Source organism: Lutra lutra, chromosome 2, assembly GCF_902655055.1.
Source record: "Lutra lutra chromosome 2, mLutLut1.2, whole genome shotgun sequence".
Classification (NCBI taxonomy): domain Eukaryota; kingdom Metazoa; phylum Chordata; class Mammalia; order Carnivora; family Mustelidae; genus Lutra; species Lutra lutra.
In genome coordinates this window covers 142050812-142071249 of record NC_062279.1, presented here as the reverse complement: position 1 = coordinate 142071249, position 20438 = coordinate 142050812, and the positions used below count along the sequence as shown (strand labels likewise).

General features: G+C 51.9%; 3 protein-coding genes across 9 annotated transcripts in view; 1 reads left to right on the top strand and 2 right to left on the bottom strand.

The window, feature by feature from the left end:
* RNF4 (ring finger protein 4) overlaps positions 1–9532 on the bottom strand; it is a 36728-nt gene extending 27196 nt beyond the window's left edge. For 3 of the 6 annotated variants that reach the window (XM_047718663.1, XM_047718662.1, XM_047718667.1), the window contains exon 1: positions 9396–9532. The gene's annotated coding sequence lies outside the window, so the exon portion shown is untranslated. Of the gene's footprint in view, positions 1–8597; positions 8735–8808; positions 8944–9395 lie in introns of those variants that run through there. The other 3 variants (XM_047718664.1, XM_047718665.1, XM_047718666.1) reach the window with 3 other exon arrangements.
* On the top strand, positions 8217–19691 carry LOC125094145 (translation initiation factor IF-2-like). Its single transcript, XM_047719849.1, has 4 exons — positions 8217–9876; positions 13000–13332; positions 16307–16383; positions 18060–19691. Exon 1 carries the CDS (start codon positions 8217–8219, stop codon positions 9804–9806), a length of 1590 nt encoding a protein of 529 aa, XP_047575805.1. The 3' UTR covers positions 9807–9876; positions 13000–13332; positions 16307–16383; positions 18060–19691.
* CFAP99 (cilia and flagella associated protein 99) overlaps positions 13800–20438 on the bottom strand; it is a 36150-nt gene continuing 29511 nt past the window's right edge. Inside the window, exons 12-16 of one of the 2 annotated variants that reach the window (XM_047718660.1) lie at positions 18038–18179; positions 17716–17867; positions 16655–16860; positions 14768–14933; positions 13800–14644 (exon numbers count right to left, since the gene is read on the bottom strand). In XM_047718660.1, the coding sequence (XP_047574616.1) occupies positions 14528–14644; positions 14768–14933; positions 16655–16860; positions 17716–17867; positions 18038–18179 (783 nt within the window). In that variant the 3' untranslated portion in view covers positions 13800–14527. Of the gene's footprint in view, positions 14645–14767; positions 14934–16253; positions 16495–16654; positions 16861–17715; positions 17868–18037; positions 18180–20438 lie in introns of those variants that run through there. The other variant, XM_047718661.1, reaches the window with a different exon arrangement.

Below are 20438 nucleotides of genomic sequence, written 5' to 3'. Positions count from 1 at the left end.
AGTGTCACCATCTTTAATGTGGGAAAAATATCCCTTATTTTTGCAGCTCTTTGCAAAACAATGATGCTGAATGAAAGTGCCCAGTACTGTTGTTCCTAGGACCCTGGAGACAACCCTGTTAGCCATTTAATTCAAGATTTACAGTTGCCTGCTCTAGATCGGGCACCTCGCCAGGGACCAGAAATGCAGCAGTGAACAAAGAGAGACACTCAAGGAGTACATATTCTAAGTGGAAAGGCAATCAGTAAGTTATGTAATAAATATGTCAGAAGAGCCAGAAACTGCAGCTCTTCCTACAAGTGGTAAGTGCTAGGGCGCCTGGGTGGCTCGGTTGGTTAAGCCTCTGACTCGACTTCATTTCAGCTCAGGTCATGATCTCCTGAGTGTAAGATCAAGCCCTGTCTGAGCACTGCCTCAGGCCACATGCTCCATGGGGCGTTTGCCTGAAGAGTCTCCCTCTGCCCCGCCTCTCACTCTCTTGCTCTAAATTAATTAAACAAATCTTAAAAAGCAAGCAAATGGTAAGTGCTACTGGATGAGAGCAAAGAAACCTTAATCTCAAGAAGAACTGAAACAAGCGTTTCCAGCTCTCAGTAAGACTTAAGTCATTTCCAGGAAAGACTTGCTTGGTAGGATGTAGCTTATCACTCCGCTTAGCCTTAGAGGGGGCTGAAAAGCCAGCACAGGGGTAACAGGGAAGTCCACTCCCAGTTATTTATTCCCAGAGGAGGCTTAGCAGTCTTGACTACTGGTCTCCCCTGAGATTTTTTGCAGGAACTAGATGAAAGAAATTGACAAAAAAGAAAGCAGCAGATTTGGCTTGGAGAGACAGTACTCGGGTCTTTCCCAAATTTATCTTATGACCCTGATGAAACCATGCCCAGCAATCAGCAAAGTCCCAGAGACCTGAAAGGAGTATCAGAACCAAGGGGCCATCACACCTGCTTGGCAGTTTATCAAGGAAAATTCTTTCCTTTTCTCCTAACACAGGGCCCATCAAGGACAGCCTTTTCTTTTCTTTTTTTTTTTTAAAGATTTTATTTATTTATTTGTCAGAGAGAGAGAGAGAGAGCAAGCACAGGCAGACAGAATGGCAGGCAGAGGCAGAGGGAGAAGCAGGCTCCCTGATGAGCAAGGAGCCCGATGTGGGACTCGATCCCAGGACACTGGGATCACGACCTGAGCCGAAGGCAGCTGCTTAACCAACTGAGCCACCCAGGCGTCCCCAGCCTTTTGTTTCTACTAGAGAAAAAGAACAGCTGTCCGGATACTGAGATGGGTCTACTTCTGTGATTCAGGCCTTGAGATGCAAGGGTCAAGAATTAAGAGGGAACTTCAGTTTTTCAAAAATTTATGGAAAAAAAAAAAAAAAATCAACAAAAAGATTATTATTGAGCCTTAAAAATAAAATTCTGACACAGACTCCAACATGGAGGAACACTGACGACATTATGTTCGGCGAAAGAAGACACAATAGGACAAATATTGTATAACTCCTCCTTTTTTTTTTTTTTTTTTAAGATTTTATTTATTTATTTGACAGACGGAGATCACAAGTAGGCAGAGAGGCAGGCAGAGAGAGACGAGGAAGCAGGCTCCCTGCTAAGCAGAGAGCCCGATGCGGGGCTCGATCCCAGGACCCTGGGATCATGACCTGAGCCGAAGGCAGCGGCTTTAACCCACTGAGCCACCCAGGCGCCCCTGTATAACTCCTCTTATCAGAGGTACTGAGAGCCATCAAAAACAGAGACAGAAAGTGGAATGGTGACTGCTAGGGGCAAGTAAGAAGGGAGAACAAGGAGTTACTGTTTAATGAATACATAAGTTTCTGTCTGGGAAGGTAAAAAAAAAAAAAATTCTGCAGATGGATGTGGTGATGGTTGCACAAAACTGTGAATTTACTTAATGCCTTAATGAACCCCGGAAAGTGGTTCAAATGATCTGTTATATGTTTTACCAACAACCAAAAATTAAAAATAAACTTCACCTAATATTCTTTTTCTAGACACTTTAAATAGCCAAGGTTTAGTCAATTACTCAGAAATGCTCTGCAGTGGACACAGGCCTAGAAACATCTGTAAGTAATTCGCCTATAGCAGGATCTCAGTCTCTCCCATCCATGCCCTGGGATCCCCAGGACACACCTATGTTTCCAACACAGCCAAAAGCAGACCGGGGCTCCTCCTCTTCACAAAGAAACTATTCTTATGAATTTCTCCATAGTTTTACATGCAGGATTATGAGGAACTCCCTCCAAACACTAGATTGATGTGTTGATGAAACCCCTGGGAGGGGACACCTTAATTCTCTAACAGCGGTGTCTGATAAGGTTTTATTACTAACTGATTTGGAGGATCTTATCCTTAAGACAAAAAGCTTTGCAGGGCAAACGAAACATTCAACAAAATAAAAAGACAGCCAACAGAATGGGAGAAGATATTTGCAAATGACATAACAGAGAGCTGAGCTAGTATCCAAAATCTGTAAAAAACAGATTCAACAGCCAAAGAACAAACAATCCTATCAGGAAATGGGCAGAGGACACAAACAGACATTTTTTTTTTTTTAAAGATTTTATTTATTTATTTGACAGACAGAGATCACAAGTAGGCAGAGAGGCAGGCAGAGAGGGGAAGGGAAGCAGGCTCCCCGCTGAGCAGAGAGCCCGATGCGGGGCTCGATCCCAGGACCCTGGGATCATGACCTGAGCCGAAGGCAGCAGCTTTAACCCACTGAGCCACCCAGGCGCCCCACGAACAGACATTTTTGCAAAGAAGACATACAAATGGCAAACAGACACATGAAAAAATGCTCAACATCACTCGGCATCAGGGAAATACAAATCAAAACCACAATGAGATGCCACCTCACACCAGCCAGAAAGGCCAAAATTAAAAAGTCAGGAAACGACAGATATTGGAGAGGATGTGGAGAAAGGGGAACCCTCCTACACTGTTGGTGGGAATGCAAGCTGGTACAGCCAGTCTGGAAAACAGTATGGAGGTTCCTTAAACTGTTGAAAACAGAGCTACCCTACGAACCAGTGACTGCACTACTGGGTATTTACCCCAAAGATACAAATGTAGTGATCCAAAGGAGCACGTGCACCTTTACAGCAGCAATGTCCACAATAGCCAAACTATGGAAAGAACCCAGATGTCCACTGACAGATGAATGGATAAAGAAGATGTGGTATGGGGGCGCCTGGGTGGCTCAGTGGGTTAAGCCGCTGCCTTCGGCTCAGGTCATGATCTCGGGGTCCTGGGATCGAGTCCCACATCGGGCTCTCTGCTCAGCAAGAAGCCTGCTTCCCTCCCTCCCTCTCTCTGCCTGCCTCTCCGTCTACTTGTGATCTCTCTCTGTCAAATAAATAAATAAAATCTTAAAAAAAAAAAATGTGGTATGTGTACACACACACACCCAGGAATATTATGCAGCCATCAAAAAATGAAATCTTGCCATTTGCAACGACGTGGATGGAACTAAGAGGATATTATGCTAAGTGAAACAAGTCAATCAGAGCAAGACAATTACCATATGATCTCGCAAATCTGTGGAATTTAAGAAACAAAAGAGAGGATCATAGGAGAAAAGAGGAAAAATAAGACAAGATGAAACCAGGGAGGGAGACAAACCATGAGACTCTTAATCATAATAAACAAACTGAAGGCTGCTGCAGGGGAAGGGAGTGGGGGAGGGGTAACAAGGTAACAGACATTAAGGAGGGCACACACGATGCAATGAGTACTGTTATGTAAAACTAATGAATCAATGACCTCTACCTCTAAAGCCAATTAATACATTATATGTTAATGAACTGAACTTAAAAACAAAAACAAAACATAGATACAAGGGAGAAAAAAAAAGAAACAACCAGGAAGGTGTCAAAAGATACCAAATCCAACCAACTCCTTTGTATAAGGGCTATTGCTCTGGGACACCCGCAAAGTCAAACTGAGTGGCTCTCTCCACCTGTCTGACCCCTAACCTAATTTTTTTAAAAAGATTTTATTTATTTATTTGACAGCGATCATAAACAGGCAGAGAGATAAGAGAAGCAGGCTCCCTGCTGAGCAGAGAGCCCGACTGGGGGCTCGATCCCAGGACCTTAAGATCATGACATGAGCCGAAGGCAGAGGCTTTAACCCACTGAGCCACCCAGGCGCCCCTAACCTAATTTTTTTTTTTTCCAGCCTTGGTGGCCTGGTGATATAAACAAGGCAATTCCTGGAGGCCAGGAGCAGGGGTGTGTCACAAAGGAAACCTAAGGATCTATCCTTCCAGAGGCTGAAAAGATATCACAGACCAATGAAGTGTATCAACCTCGGGTGCCAAGGCCATCAACAACTTCCCCCTCTTCCCTGGGACAAAAGTAACTGGCCACGCAACTCAGAGGGGGCAGGCATGTTGGGTCTGTGTGGATGGTGCCCAAACACAGGGCCTACCAGAAAAAGCCACTTAGGAGGCTCAGATGCTTATACTGAATCATGAACCTGGTGGGGGTGTGTGTGTGGAACTAAGAATAGCCAAGGCGCAGGCCCTGAAGGTAGTGGGGGGTAGGTGGTCAGAAGCTTACAAATCTGATTCCATGATCTGTAGGACAGCAGGGAGACGCAGAGCAGTGCCACAGCAGTGCCACACTGCGGCAGCTCCCTCATTTGCATACTTGGCTGGTCTTTTTTTTTTTTTTTTACAGATTTTATTTATTTATTTGTCAGAGAGAGAGAGAGTGAGTACAAGCAGATAGAGTGGCAGGCAGAGGCAGAGGGAGAAGCAGGCTCCCTGCTGAGCAAGGAGCCCGATGAGGGACTCGATCCCAGGACGCTGGGATCATGACCTGAGCCGAAGGCAGCGGCTTAACCCACTGAGCCACCCAGGCGTCCCTTGGCTGGTCTTAAATAGCCCTCTCCCAGTGATCCTCAGCACAAGTCCTTCCCTTCCCCTCCAGGCAGATGCTCAGGTGGGCTGGCTAAAGAATGCATGGACCCTGTCACCAAAGGGCTCGCCAAACCCAATTCTCTAGAGACATCAATCTTGGCAGTGGGATTCCATACCTGGGCTTGTGAGCGGAAGAAGCCCTAATCCAGAACCTCAACTCTCCTCCGACACTCTACCTAGGAAGTAAAATAGACGTCAATGGTCCTTGGCCTCCAGGACAAATGTGGCAACTGGGATGCTTCATGAAGTACAGCAGGCTCCCGACTATGAAGGTAATGCTCTTAACAGAGATTGAAAAGGGGCCAGGGAAGTTAAAAGGCTTCACATGGGAGCTTAAAAAAATGACCAAGCTCCAAAAGGCCCCAAAAATATTGCAAATGCTCTCAAAAGATCACATCCATCACCTTCAGCGTAACCTCCCTTCCCTAACCCAGTGTTAACCCTTCTGGCCTCACCTGAAGTTACAGACATGTGTACTCCTAAAATACATCACACAAAACAAAAAACCCCACAGGACTTATGGGAAAACAAAGAAATTAGGGGTACAACATTAAAAACCTTTGTCAATGTCACACACATACAAGTTAACCTAACAGAAGGGAAGCATGCTTCTGCACATGTTAAATGGTCAGGAGATGCACAAATACTTTATAAGGTTTGCAGTTTTTGAGTTACTGGGAAGTAGGGAGAATTTTTTAATTTATTTTTATTTTATTTATTTATTTATTTATTTTTTAAAAGATTTTATTTATTTATTTGACAGAGAGAGATCACAAGTAGACGGGAGAGGCAGGCAGAGAGAGAGAGGAAGGGAAGCAGGCTCCCCGCTGAGCAGAGAGCCCGATGCGGGGCTCGATCCCAGGACCCTGAGATCATGACCTGAGCCGAAGGCAGCGGCTTAACCCACTGAGCCACCCAGGCGCCCCGGGAGAATTTTTTTAAACAAAACATGTGTAAGGGTGTGGCTCATACCACACACAGTCATTGAGAGAGTTGGGGGATGCTTGAGGTGTGTACTGTCTACAGTCTACGTGACTTGACTTGGCTCAGTTCAATTTTCTGTGTTCGTCTAGTAGTTCTCATAGGTGAAATTATAATGCACAGCAAACTCAAAATCCCCATAATGTTCAAACTGTTCCTAGTATATAAATCCTGTTGGAACAAATCATGCTTCCAAACAAGTGTTTAGAGCAGAACTGACTGTACTTTACTCTGGTATCCTGGCTGTCAGTCTCCTCCTAATACCAGGGGCATAATCTGATCCACGTTGTCCCCTTGTCTGAAAGGAACACATACTGGCTCCTGCTCATCCTTCAAGACCTACCTCACAGGTTCCTTACATTTCTCCTGCTCCTCCTGGTCCTAATCTAACCATTTCTTCTGTACTCAACGTGGTCAACCTGTCTTAAAGGCCAATATTTACTGCAGTGTTCCCTTCTCTTAGCACAAACACGCTGACTATATAAACCATAACTTTCTTCCACTGAAATTAAATGATCAAGGTGTGCCTGAGTGCCTCAGTCAGTGAAGCATCTGCCTGTCTCAGGTCTCCCTCTGTTGCCCCCCCGCAATGCTCTCTAATAAATAAAATCTCTAAAAATTAATAAAATATTTTAAAAAAGAAATTAAACTATCAAGCTCATTAGATGCTTGACAGAGATGGCACAGACTATTTTGAGGTGAAATAAAGGATGAAAGGGGGATATGGAGCCTTACATGTGGGCAAGTAAAAATATAGTCACCATCAAGAAACAAAGGAAGACTTATAAACAGATCATCACCATGGGAGAAAAGTAAAGAATATCTCATCTCCACAGACATAACAGCTAGAATGGATCTTGGTGTTGTGAGTTCGAGCCCCATATTGGGTGTAGACATCCCTCCAGGAAAGCCTTAGGGTCATAATTTCATTTTGCACAAGGAACCTACTATTTTCAGACATTTTCAGGGCTTTCCTACCCTGCACGGTGTAGGTAGGAATAATAAACTTGACAACCTTTATTTATACATGGGGAAAAAAGCCCTTCCAAAGGAAATTCTGTAGCAGCACTCTACAGCCCAACCTCACCAGCTTCCTCACACTTGAACTCTGACTTTGAGATGCAGCAGTATCTGTGCTGTGGGCCTTCCTCCTCAGAGAGGAAACCTTAAAATGCCTTGCTCTACAATCCCCAAAGCCCTGCTGAGAAACAAGCTAGTTAGAAGTTACAAGAGCATATATGTGAATTATCCCTCAAGAAAAAAGTCAGCCCTGTCACATCTACAAGAGCCAGCTAACTCGAGGACAGTGAAAGATGTACATAAATCATTTCAAAATAAGACACTAGTAACATACACACACAAAGAACACACAAAGCCATGTTCATGCAGCATAAAACCAATTACCTTCTGCACATATTTGCATTCAGTAGTACCTCAAATCTTTTCCAGAAACTGGCAGGGGTATAAACTACTGGACATGAACCTTGCAACAGCTTTTTAAGTAAAAATCCAGTGAATAACTCCCACGACTGGCAATCACTGGCCCGAGTTTGGTCCCCACTCCTCACTACGGTCCAAGCTATACTTCTCTCTGCCTAACTGGTCCAGAGGCCACTAGTCTCACCCATCTTTCTAAGCCATCCTCACAGTATGGTGATTTAAAAAAAAAAAAAAAAAATGCAAATCTAACCATGTTACTAGAACTTCATTTAGTGATTTTCCCCTCACGTGGTCTTAACATAAATTCTGAATTAACTTGGGGCACAGCAAACACCTTTTGTGACCGGGTTCCTGCTTACCTCTCCATTCTCGTCTCTCCCACAATTTATATTTCAAACTCAGGGAATTTCTCACGCCTTCTGCCCACCCTCCTCAGTTCGACGTGGGTTTGTACCATGCCTGTTCTGTCCGTGGCTATACCCCAAGCAGAAAGCTTGGCACACAGAAGACCTTAAAACTGTGCTGACTTAGAATTTTTAAAGTATCCACTCTCAAAGGGAGTGAAAAAAAAAAGATCTTATTCTTTTTATGATCAAGCAATAGCTACCTATACAGTACATAAGACCTACAGTATTTAAGAAGCATTAACATTTTATGGAGAGGGCAATTAAGAAAAACTAAAAAATACCAGGGGAGGTCACTAGAGAGAAAAAAAGGTTAATAAACACTGTATTAACGTAAGATTTTTAAATCTGAGTTGGAAGCTCACGTTCAGGCAATACAAAACCAGCAACACCACCTCTTTTTACTTGAATGTTCCCATTTCACCTGCAGCTCAGATAAAACTGAACCCAACAATGTCTCCCCACACACCACCAGTTAAAGCGATTCCCTCGAACGTCTGTCCTTCATCACTAGTGGTTCCCAAACTCCCGGTCACTGAACTTAAAGGCCTAGTCCTGCACCCAAAGGAAAGCGAGGTTCCAGGCCGGCTCTACCGTCACCTAGGTAGCCGGCTGCACGACCTAGAGCACACCTTCTCAGTCTCTCCAACCACCCCGAAGCCTCGGCTGGGTGCAGGAACGCAGGGTTCAGACCCTAGGTCTGTCTCAGAGACCCTAACGCAGAAGCAGGACGAAGGTGTGACTGTAAACGTCAATGGGCACGGACAAGAAGAAGATAAAAGCCAAAGCCCCACAAAAACGGCTCCCGAAGGGAAGTCCGACTCCGAACTTTACCCTTCTCCCTGGATGGGTCAAAGGGCGGACAGCGGTGCTCGCCAAGCCTTGTGCTCCGGATCTCAAGCCTCCCCCGAGCCCCCGCTCGCTCTTCAAGCTCCGGGTGCAGGCGCCCGAGCCGGTGCAGGCGCCCGAGGGGCGGGGCCCGCCGCAGGCCTCAGCGCTCCAGCGCCCTCCCCACCGCCCCAACAACCGGAAGCGAAGAACCTACTAAGCTCAGTCCCGGGTGGGCGCCGCCCGGGCCAGCCCCCGCCGCCCCCAGCGCCGTCAGCCCAGGAAGCTCGGCCACGCGGCCCGGGCGTACTCGCAGGCCCGCGATGGCGGGGCGGCGGAGCAAGCACACAAAGGAGGTGGCGTCAGCGGGGAACAAAAACCCGGCCGGGGCCTCCCTTGAACGCCCCGCACAGGCTGGCGCCCCGGAGCGACTCCCGGCGTGACCTTGGGCGCGTCCGTCCCCCTCCCCAGCCCCCGGCTTCGCTGGCTTCGCTACACCCGAGCCGCGGCCGCAGCCCGCTGGGGCAGCCAAGGCTCTGGGCGAGGCGCTCGCACGTCCGTCCCCCTCGCCGAGCCGGGCCGGGCCCGGACGGCCACGCGGACGGCGGGGCGGGGCGGGGCGTGGCGGGCGGGCGAGCGGGGCAGCGGTCCCGAGGGAGGCCGGCCTTGAGTTCGGCCCGAGCTGGCTTGGCCACGCTACGGCGGGCCGCCGCGCCGCCGGCCTCCACAAGGCCGCGAAGCCGTCCGAACCCCGCATCCGCTCGGCCCTGGCTGGCCGCTTGTTCTCCGCGAAGCCTGACTTACCGGGAGCGAGTTTGGTGCGGCATGAGTCGCCGCCGACGCACTCTGGCGAGGAAGCACCCCCGGAAGCCACCGAGGAGAAATCCTCGAGCAAGACGCCGCCGCCTCCACAGCGACCCACTTCCGTTCCTGAGGCCTGGGCTTCACCCCCCGCGCACTCCCATTGGCCGTCGTCTCCTCGACTCCCGCGGTCTACCGGTCCAGGAGGTATGTTTTCAATCCTATTGGCTAAAAAACCCATCTATTACCGCTTTGAAATGCGCTTCTTTCCGGCCCCGCCCACGTCCGCAAGCTCGAGCTCCCGCCTTCCCGCGAGACTCGCGGCCTGCACACCCACTCCCCTCCCGGCGCGCAAGGCCTCTCGGGAGTTGTAGTTTACTGGGCTACTGCGGCGGTGGGCTCCCGGCGTTCTGAGGCGACGGCGTGGAGCTGGATGTTATCTCGGGCCAGCGGCCGAAGTTCCCCTCCTGTTAGCGTGGCCTTGGTGAGCAGTGGCTCCGGAGTCTCTGCTGTCGGCCAGAACCCGGACCCGAATCTGCACCAACTCCGGGGCGCCCGCGACTCGGCGTGCCAGGCTCCGGGCCCGGCTTCTGGTGCCCGCGATCCCCGACCGCTTCCCAGGCTGGCGGCGAAGACCAGAGGGACGCACAGCCTCGCCCGTCTGCGAGGGCCGGGAGGAGGCACTTAGACGGAGCCTCTGGGAGGGCTCCCTGGAGGGAGCGACCTCGGATCTGCGACCCGAAAGGGCCGGAAGGGAAGAGGGCGGTCTCAAGAGAGGGAGCCGGGGTGTGCAGAGATAGGCCGGCGGGTCCGGGAGCCGGCAGGCCTCCCGCGGTGCGAGGAGCAGAGCCGGGGAGCGGCGGCTGTGGGGGGACGCGAGAGCCCTGTGGAGGGACCTAATCTCGGGTTGAGTCTGGGTTATCCCGAGGGCAGTGGATGTGAAGAAGGGAACCCCGGGGGGCGGCGGAGCACAGGGTGTACCCCTGTGTGAGTCCCTGGGGGAGATTGCGGCCGGGACTAGTCCTGGGAAAGGCCACGATGCGGGCAGATGCCGGAGCGCTCTGGGGCCTGGGGCCTAACTGCGGGCTCTGGACCCCGCCTGCCTGAGTGTGAATCCCAGCTCTTCCGTCTGAGCAGGTCTCCCCAGTCCCCTTACCAGGCATACGGGGAGAGTAATAATAGTCCAGTGCCTGCTTCAGAGGGGTCGGTGGGGAGAGGGAGGACCCCACACAGAACATCACAGGTGTATGCCGGGCAGAACCTCAGCAGAATAGCGGGAGGTGGGTGCCTGGAGTTGAGCAGCCGGAACTGCAACTTGGACATGGATTTGGCAATAGAAAGCCTAGCCTGTCCCTCCTGTTCTGAAGGAACCCAGATCCAGGCCACCGCCGTCATGGCTGCTCTCCAGACATCCTCAGAAAGGCTAAAAAACAGGTTTAGACTCTACATGTGTAAATGCAGTTTAAAATGAGAAAGGGGAGGCGCTTGGGTGGCACAGTGGGTTAATCGTCCAACTCTTGGTTTCAACTCAGGTCATGATCTGACTGGTATTGGGATGGAGCCCTGTGTCTGGCTCTGTACCCAGTAGGGAGTCTGCTTGAGATTCTCCCCCTCTGTGCCCCATGGGCCCCCCCACCATGCTTGTACACTTCCTCCCTCCCTCCCTCCCACCCTCTCTCTATCTCTAAAATAAATCTAAAAAAAAAAGTTAAAGGGGATTTCAGCTTGTAAATGGAACCATACACAACTAATCAAAATGATAGTTAAAGATTTAAAAAAGAAGATTAATAACTTGAATTTCACAACCTAAAGAAAAGCTAAGGTTTTCTATTTGTAACTATTTTTTTTTTTAAGTTTATTTCAGAGAGAGAGAGCCTGTGCACAAGCATTAGCAGGGGCATGGGCAGAGGGATAAGCAGGCTCCATCCACACTGAGCGGAAACTTGATGCAGGACTCCATCACAGGACCCTGGGATCATGACATGAGCTGAAAGCACCCACTTAACAGACCGAGCCACCCAGGTGCCCCTCTATTTGTAACTTTAATCACATTAAACATGTGATGTTGAGGGGCACCTGGGTGACTCAGTCACTTGAGTGTCCAACCCTTTGATTTGCAGCTCAGGTCATGATCTCAGGGTTATGACCTTTAAGTTCTTTCTGAACTTCATTTGGCACTGAACTTGGGGTGTGAACATTCCTGGCTCCCTCACAGATGATGCCTTTGGCCCTGAATGTTTCCAGTTCAGAGAAAAGACTGGAACGTTTTTGCTTCCAAGTGCCACACAGCTGATGTAGATTCCTGGGCATCACACCAGAACCTGAATCTGTGGATGAGGTCGGAGAGTCTGCTTTTTAACTATTTGCAGAGAACCTCTATCAGTGAGGGTTTTCTGGCTGCATTTACACAGAAAATGCACTGAAGTAGAATGTCAGTTTCCTGGGTGGTCTAGAGAGAGCTTTCTCCGCCTCAGCTGGACCTGGCTTCACTTGGCTGGCCCGCTTTCCAGGGGCAGTTGGATTCTCTCAAAGGGTTCATGAAGGGGGCACCTGGGTGGCTCAGTCGGTTAAGTGCCTGACTCTTGGTTTTAGCTCAGGTTATGATCTCAGTGTCATGGGATCAAGCCCCAGGTCTGGCTCTAGGCATGCCTCCCCTCCCCCAAAATAAATAAAACCTTTTTAAAAAAGCTTCTTGCAGGTGGGAGAAAGACTTGGTAAATGAAGGCCAGTTAGCCACTTCTGAACAAACCTCAAAGCTCAGTGCTTTGAACAAAGAGGCATTTATTGTTAATAAATCTACAAGTTAGTGGGGCACGGGGAGGTTCTGTTTCTGGCTGGCCTCACATGTTGGGTTCTGCTGGTTTGTAGTATGGATGAGGATGGCTTCTGCTGGGACAACTGGCTGACCTCATATAGTGTCTCCTCCCAGCAGGCCACCCTGGACATGCTCACCCTGGGGCTTGTTCCAGTAGAACAAGAGGGAGCTCCAAGGCCACATGAGGCTCAGCCAAAACTGGCACACAGCTACTTCTGCACCCTGCTGGCCCATGCAAGCCAGTCCAGATTCAAGGACTGAGGGAAACAGACTGCATTTTTTTTTTTTTTAAGATTTTATTTATTTATTTGACAGACAGAGATCACGAGTAGACAGAGAGGCAGGCAGAGAGAGAGAGGAGGAAGCAGGCTCCCCGAGGAGCAGAGAGCCCGATGCGGGGCTCGATCCCAGGATCCCAGGATCATGACCTGAGCCGAAGGCAGAGGCTTTAACCCACTGAGCCACCCAGGTGCCCAACAGACTGCATTTTAATGAGAGGTCACAGGGCAGGGGACCTGGATACTGGAGACATTTTGCTGTCAATCTAGAACACAAGGTCTGTTCCCCCTCAGGCTGGTATGGTACAAGCTCTGAGCAGCTGCCCAGTCCATGAGGGCAGTTGTGGACGTCAGTGTGCACTGCCAACCAGCATCATTGCCTATGGCGCCACAAATCGGTGGGGCTAGCACCTCCCCACCATGCTCCAGAAGCCGGCCTGAGAGGTGAAGGGTTAGTCTCCCCTCCTGCCACAGTGCTTGCTTTGGGCACCCATACAGACCTCTCCCACTGCAGGAACTGGCTCCACAGGGCTTGTTCATTTCAGGCCAGTGAGCCTGGAGCAGATGTTCACACAATGCCTTGAGGACAGAGAGCCCTCCTAAGAGAGCCACCAGGGAGAGATGACTCTTCTTCCTCGATGTCGTGAGGCTGGAACTGCTACTGGCTTGCAGACCAAGCTCCAGCATCAGGCATGTCCTGAAGCCCACCCCACCTTTGGACTGCCAGCTACGGGAGTTAATATGCATCCTTTGAAACTCAAAGAGCTCCCGAGGGACTCTGGACAGGCCATCGTCCGTGTATTTCCTTGAAATCAAGTGGAATGGATTTCCATCTCACATAACACTGGTAAAAAATGTCACATTTGTTTCCTTAAATGAATAATGAAATAAATTAAATGAAAAAAAAATTCAAGCCCCCAACTCTTTCGACAGGGAGGTGGGAAATTTCTCTATCAACCTGGGAAAGTCCTGTGTTTCTGACACTGCTCAAAATATTGGGGAAGAACGCTGGTGTTCAGTCTGTTGTTTTACTCTAAGATGCCCATCTTCCTGGTCAGAATGTGCCCTGGGGTCCAGCCTCCCTCTTTGAGGTGTTATCTCCCCAGCAGAGCCAAGGAGGATGTCAAGTTTGGGGGCATATCTCTCCTGGACATCTAACTACCCGGCTGTTTCCAGCCCTTCCCCCTGGGGCCGTGCCCAGACTCTGTCATTCCTGGAGCTGCAGCACCTTGTGTTTTATTCATGATTCTGCATTTCCACAGCAGGCTTTTGCTCAGCCTATCCTCAAGGTCATTATGAATGTGTCCGGGTCTGGGCTCATGCCCACTGGCTCCAGTCATGCTCCTTTGTTGTTGTTGAAGAAGGCTGGGTGGGGCTCTAAAGTCAAGCAGACTTAGCTTTGGGTCAAGGCTTTTGGAGCTGGTAACTTTACCTCTTTGAGGACTACTGGCCTCATCAGCAGAATGGGGGTAGGGGACAGTTCCTGCATCCCCTTGGCCCCCTCCCCGCCATGGCTGCAGTGAGGTTTGCTGGAGGTAGGTCCTGAGATAGGCCTTTCCCAGTGGCTCAAGCACCCGGGCCACCTCAATCAAACTCACGTGCACAACCACACGGGGGTAAGCCTTGCTACCAGACTCCGGGCAGAGAGTGGGGACTCCCAAGTTTTCACGTGCAGAGGTGGCTCTGGGAGCTCTGAAGAGGGACGTGGCTAATGCTTTGCGCTGCGCCCCAGGGAAGGGCGAGGATCTAGGTCAGGGTGGTCAGATTTAGCATATAAAGTACAGGACACCCAGATAAATTCAAATTGCAGATAAAAGCGGATACTTTTATTTAGTGTGTTTGTCCCACGCAGTAACTGGGCGCCTTGCATCTTGTCCGGCAGCCCTGTTCTGGCCGGGGAGCAGGGGAACACGGGGCGGCCGGGGGCGTGCAGCGGAGCGCGCGGGCGGGGAAGAGTAGGCGTACTGGGCTTTCTGCACGCTCTGCGGGGCGGGCTGGGCTGGCTGGGCGGGCTGCGCGGGGTCTGGGGTCGCCCGCCCGGCTCAGGCGGCCTCCAGGCGGCGCCCGCGTCCGGCGGCCGCGGTGCTCAGCTGCAGCGCTCGCAGCCGGCGCTCGCGGCTTTGCTGCAGATCCCGCCAGTGCTGCTCCTCCAGGTGCGCCTGCGGATGCGCCCCAGGAGAGGTCGGCGCGGGCCGGGGTCGCCCCCACTGCCCCTGCGCCGGGTCCACGACCTCCCCGCCATCACTGTGCGCCCAGCCGCCCCGCGCGCTCCCAGAGCTCACCCATGCCTTAGTGCACGCGGGGCGCGGCGCCGGCACCGGCTTCAGGGTTGCCTGCTTGCGGCGGCGCTCCGCCACCTTCTCCTCGACCTTGCGCTGCAGCTCCAGCACGCGCTCGTCCTGGGAGGGCACCCCCGGGGCCGCAGAGCGGGCTTTCTTCTCCTCCCACCTGAGCGGGCGACAGGGCGGGCTGAGCAGGGGCCCCAAACGGAGGTTAACGGGAGTGTTTCAGGTGCAGGGGGGAGAGTCCCTCCAAGGACCGTGGGGTGCCGTCCAAGGACCGCTAATAGTGCCCAGCACCATTACCTTTTTGCTCTTTGCACTTAACGTTTTAAGAATGTAACTTTGTCTATTAGCTACGGAGGTATTTGGAGCAAAGAAGTGAAAACCCTCTTTCATCTTGCGCTCTCCTTGCCACTCTCTCGCCTAGAGGCAATCCCTGCTAACAGAGTTTTGCAAATCTCTACCATACTAGGCTATTTTTCCATCCAAAATGAAGTCTCATTCTACAGACTGCTCCCGGATGGCTTTGGGTTAAGTGCACATCCCAGCCCCGCCAGTCAGACTGCCCACGAAAATGGTGCCGGTGAGTCAATGCTTGCAGAAGGCTCTGGCTGCTTGCAGAAGGCTCCAGGAGCTTCCTTAGCAGGTTTGGATCCTTGCAGTCTCCCTGACACCAACCAGGCTGCATGTGGGTTCCATCAGGCTGAGTCTGGAAGTGGTGAGGTCTCCCAGGTGCCTGCCACCTTGGGGACCTGCTGAGTGACCAGCCAGCCCTGCCCCACAGTTGTCATGGGGCCTCCTCAAATTGTAACCAGAGCAGCAGTCGCTCAGGATCAATAGTGATGGATTTTGTGACTGTCCTCCCTTCTGCCCACCCCGCCCCAGTTACACACCGTCTCTGGAGCCCTGGGTGCCAGGGCCTGAAACAGGCTATGCTGTGACAGGGCTAAGTGCCATCTGACCCTGGGGGTGTGACACCAACCCGTGCCTGACCACCCTGCCACGGGACAGACTCATGGGGCTGGAAAAGCCACCATGGTGTTCCCAAAACAAAAGGATGCGTGTGCACGTGCTCTCCATTAAAAGAGAGAAGTATGGGGTACCTGGGTGGCTCAGTGGGTTAAGCCTCTGCCTTCAGCTCAGGTCATGACCACATAGTCCTGGGATCGAGCTCCGCATCGGGCTCTCTGCTCTACCGGGAGCCTGTTTCCCCCTCTCTCTGCCTGCCTCTCTGTCTGCTTGTGATCTCTCTTTCTGTCAAATAAGTAAGTAAAATCTTTTTTAAAAATTTTAAAAATAAAAACAGAAGTCAAGTCGAGATGCTTGACAATCAAATGCTGTGTGTGAATCTCACCCAGGTTTTGGTTTAAAAAGGAAAAAAACAATTATAGCAAACAATCTTTTAAAACCTATAGCCAACAGTCTTGAGACGCTAGAGAAACATGAACACGGAGAGGATATTTAGATGATGGGAATTTTCGTTGAATTTTCTAGTTGTATCATTGTGCTGTGTTATATAGGACCATGTCTTTCCTTCAGAAGATGGCCTCTGAAGTGTTCAGGAGTAAAGAGTGTCTGATGCCTGCAACTACTTCCAGATGGTTCTGCAGGAACAGGTAAGTAGCTAGCTAGATGCAAAGGCCCTACTTGTGGCCTGCATGCAATCAATTTGCATCCAAGCCCTCACTGCACAGTTTTGTCACCATTTTTGTATGTCTGGAAATGATCTAATAAAATAGGAGTGGGAGAAGCTACTGGAAGGAAACTGCAGGAGTGTGCTCTGTTGTGCAGGGAGAGCCTGCCGGGGAGAGGGGTGGAGGGGGAGGCAGAGGCAGGCACACCTTGTTCCTGCCGGAGTTGCCGGCCCCGAGGACTAGCGGTACCTACCTCAGGGCCGCAGACCTGCCCATGGCTGCTCGGCACAGCGAGATCTGCTCCACCCTATTCTGCAGTTCCTGGCTTCTCGCGCGCTTGCCCTGGATGATCTGGTCTCGCTTCTCTTCCTCCTCTCGCCGCTGGCTCTCCTTGAGCAGGGCCAGCCGCTCTCGAAGCTCCACCACAGACATCTCCCCTTCCAGGCCATACCCAGGGATCTGCGAGGTGAAGGGGAGAACCTAAACAGGGTTCCAGGCCCGTGCCCAGACTGCACAGCTGTCTCCTGTGCCCTGACCGGTCCTCTGCCCTGGAGCTGGTGCCCCTCCCCCGTGTTCCATCAGTCTGGCCCCCCTGTGCCCAGGAGACCTCTTCCCTCTGCTCAGTAGCAGCTGTGTAACATGTCTGCCACTCAGCCTCTCTAGCCTGGGCCCCCCTCTTGTGACTGCACAGCTCAGCTGAGTGCCCTGTAGGCCTCACTGTTGTGGGAGGGCCCAAACAGAGCTCACTGCCTCTCCCCAAGCTCACTGCTGTGTCCCCAAGCCAGATCCTGGCGGCCTGAGCAGAGTGCCCTCTGGACTTCCTGTGCGCCCCGGGATCAGGCCAGGTTCACAGACCAGCAGCCGTGGCCCTTCCGGGCCTGCTCCCGCCTCACTAGATGCCAGCCTGGCCTCTCCCAGTGCCTCTCACACAGGCTTCTGGGCCCCAGTGCTCTCTTCTCAGCCTTCCTGCCTCCAGCCTTTGTGTACCTGCACTCCCCCTACACTGTGCTTTCCACCTGGGCCAGGGAGTCCTGGGACCTCCTTCAACAGGAAGCCCGTCTTGTGAAGCCTAACTTGCCCACTCCCAGGGCCCCTAGCCTCTGGTTGCCAGAGGTTGCAGAGGTCTCACCTACAGGACCATGAACCCTTGGGCCCGCCCTAGGCAGGGCAACCATAGCATTCAGTGCCGGGTATACTTCAGCTCAGGGCCAGACCCCCATTGGTCTCGGTGGGACTTGTGGACATGCCCTCCCATGGCCATGCCAGGCGCAGCAGGACATGGGGAGGCTCTGCTAGGACCTGCCCTGTCCTCACCTGGGTCAGGTCCACGAGCTTGCCCTTGCGCATAGGCTGGGTCTCCAGGGCTCGAAGTTGGGAGATGAGCTCACAGCGCCGCTTCTGCTCCTCCTTGGCTCTCTCTGCGCTGCGCTGCAGCAGCTCCCGGCTCTCCTCCATCACCTCCTGAACTTTGGGGCCAAGCAAGGTGCCAAGGGGGTCGGAGGGGGGTTGCCCCACCCCAGCCTTCCCTGGAGGGCATCGAGGCTCTCGCCAACCACGGTGGTTCCCTTGGGGCTGGAAGCCAGCTGGGGGTTGCAGAGCTGGGCTCAGCCTTGTGGTACCTTGCCCCTCGCTGTACCTGTCTGCCTCCGGTCCTTCAGGAGCTTCATCTGCACCAGCTTGACGTTCTTCTGCGCCTCTGTCACCTGCTCCACCAGCTCCTTCATGGACTTTTCCTCCTGGAGGCGCCTCTCAGTGCACTGCTGCAGCAGCTCCGCCGTCTGCTCAGACAACCGACCCGGCACGGTCAGAGCCAGAGGTGCCCCCCAGAGCAGGCCTGTGTCTCCTGCTCTGTCCCTGCCCCAGGAACGGCATGAGGTCCAGGGAACAGAACCAGCCCCTGACCTCCAGTCACCTTGGAAGCCGAATCTAAGCTCCTCAGCTCCTGGGAGTCCCCTGGAGGTCAGGGGAGTTTCCACCTCATCTCTTCCCTTCCTCCACTATGGTCCTGGGGAAACCAAGTCAGAGCCACTGGGTTTGCCCCAAAGCCCACCTACCCCTGGATGCCAGGTGAGAGAGGTGGGTTCTCATTGGTTGGAAGCCCTAGGGAGCACAGGACTTGCCAGACCTCCGGGCAGCCTCAGGCTCCTGTCCTATGAGCCCCCAGGCATGTCCTGTTGGTCACCCCCCTCTCTTTTTTCTCACAGTGCCTCATTAGGGCAGAGTCTTAAACAACAGGACAGGGGGCGGTTTTGCCACTTGGATGCACGTGACTGGCACTCTCCTGTGTGTCCAGGGACTTCTCGCCTTTTTTGCTCCATTCTGCATTCATTTGCCTTGCACTGTGGTCTCCTGGACTGTAGCTGGCTTATTTTTGCAGCTGTATGTTTTGGGGACTATATCACAAAGCTTTCATCCATTCTACTGTGGATGGACATTCAGATTGCTTCTGGCTTGGTGCTATGGTGAATAATTCAGAACACTGTTTTTAGTCCTCAAGACACTGCAAGGCACAGCGTGGGGTTTCAACCTCCTGTCACTGGCCCAGGGTGGCCATGGAGCGAGCCAACTCCTAGCTCCGGCTGCCTGTGCAATGGGGAGCTCATCTTTAGCCGCACAGTAAGATGGAGTCAGCCTGCAGGCAGCTTGGACTTCAGGCTTAGAGATGGGGCATGAAGCAATCCTTCTGTAAAACAGTTTGCTGGCATGCATCAAAAATGGCTCTTGACCAACCTTTTCGATTTAGACCATAGAGTTAGACGTGCTCACACGGCAGAAGGACAGAGGGCAGGCAGAGGGATACAGGAGCCCACCTGGAAGAGCTTCCAAAAGCCAAAGCTTGCAGCAAATACTGTCCCATTGGGTGATAACACAAAGTGTAAAACAACTATGCATGAGTCCCCACTGAAAGAAGTAATCGAATGATTAAGTAAGTGAGGGAGAGGAGAGGAGTCCTCCGCGCAGAGGAATTCTCTGTAGGCACCGCTTTCTGAGTGTGGGCTTTGCTTACAGACCCCCTTCTATGGAGTATCGAATGGTGGGGAAGATGATGGCAGCGGAGAGAACGGCAGGCACGACCTTGACCAGGGGACCAAGGTCAACATCATCAGTGATGAGTCTGTTGAAAGCAGATGCCCTTGAGAGCATGTGATAAGAAGAGCACTTCGCCCCTGCAGTCTTGCTTCCAAAACCCACCGCCCCAGTCTCACCATGAGAAGAACATCAGACACATTCCCGCCAAGGGGCAGTCCACAGAATACCTGACCAGCTCTCCTCCAAATTGTCAAGGTCATCAAAAACAAGATAAGTATTAGAAACCGTCACAGCCAAGAAGAATCTGAGACATGACCTTTAAATGTAATGTGGGGTCCTGGGATAAGAAAAGGGCATTTGTGAGGGGGAAAATGAGCTGAAATCTTAAGGAAGTGTGGAGTTTAGTGAAGAGTCATGTACCAGTGTTGTTTACTTAGCTGTGACAAATATCCCATGGTGCATTGGGCCAGTGTCCCCCCAATTCACATCTACCTGGAACCCCAGAATGTGATCTTATGTCCAAGTAGGTGAGGATGCAAAGATGCAAGGAAGGACCCTCCCCGAGGAGCTTAGCAGAGAGCATGGCCCCACTGCCACCTTGCTTGACCTTGGACCTGGGTCCTCCGGAACTGTGATCTGAGCCCTCCGCACTGTGGGGCTTTGTTGTGGCAGCCCTGGAGATGTGCTGTGGTGTTGGAAGATGTCACCAGCAGGACAGCTGGGTGGGAGGACACGGAAACACCCGGCACTATCTTGGCAACTTTTCTGTAACTCTTAAAACTTTTCCAAAATAAAAAGCGTATTTTAAAAAGTGCTTTCAAAAACTTGGTAATAAGTGGGAAAATGCTCGTGTGGAAATAGGAGACGAAAAGAGGCAGGCTACTGAAATCTGCGAGGGGTCTTACATCATGTGAGTAGACTATGGACAAAGACTGAGAGGACTGTGGTTGAGGAGGCCTGCCCAGCAGGGTCCCCAGGCCCCCAGCTGAGCCGCATCTTGGGGATAG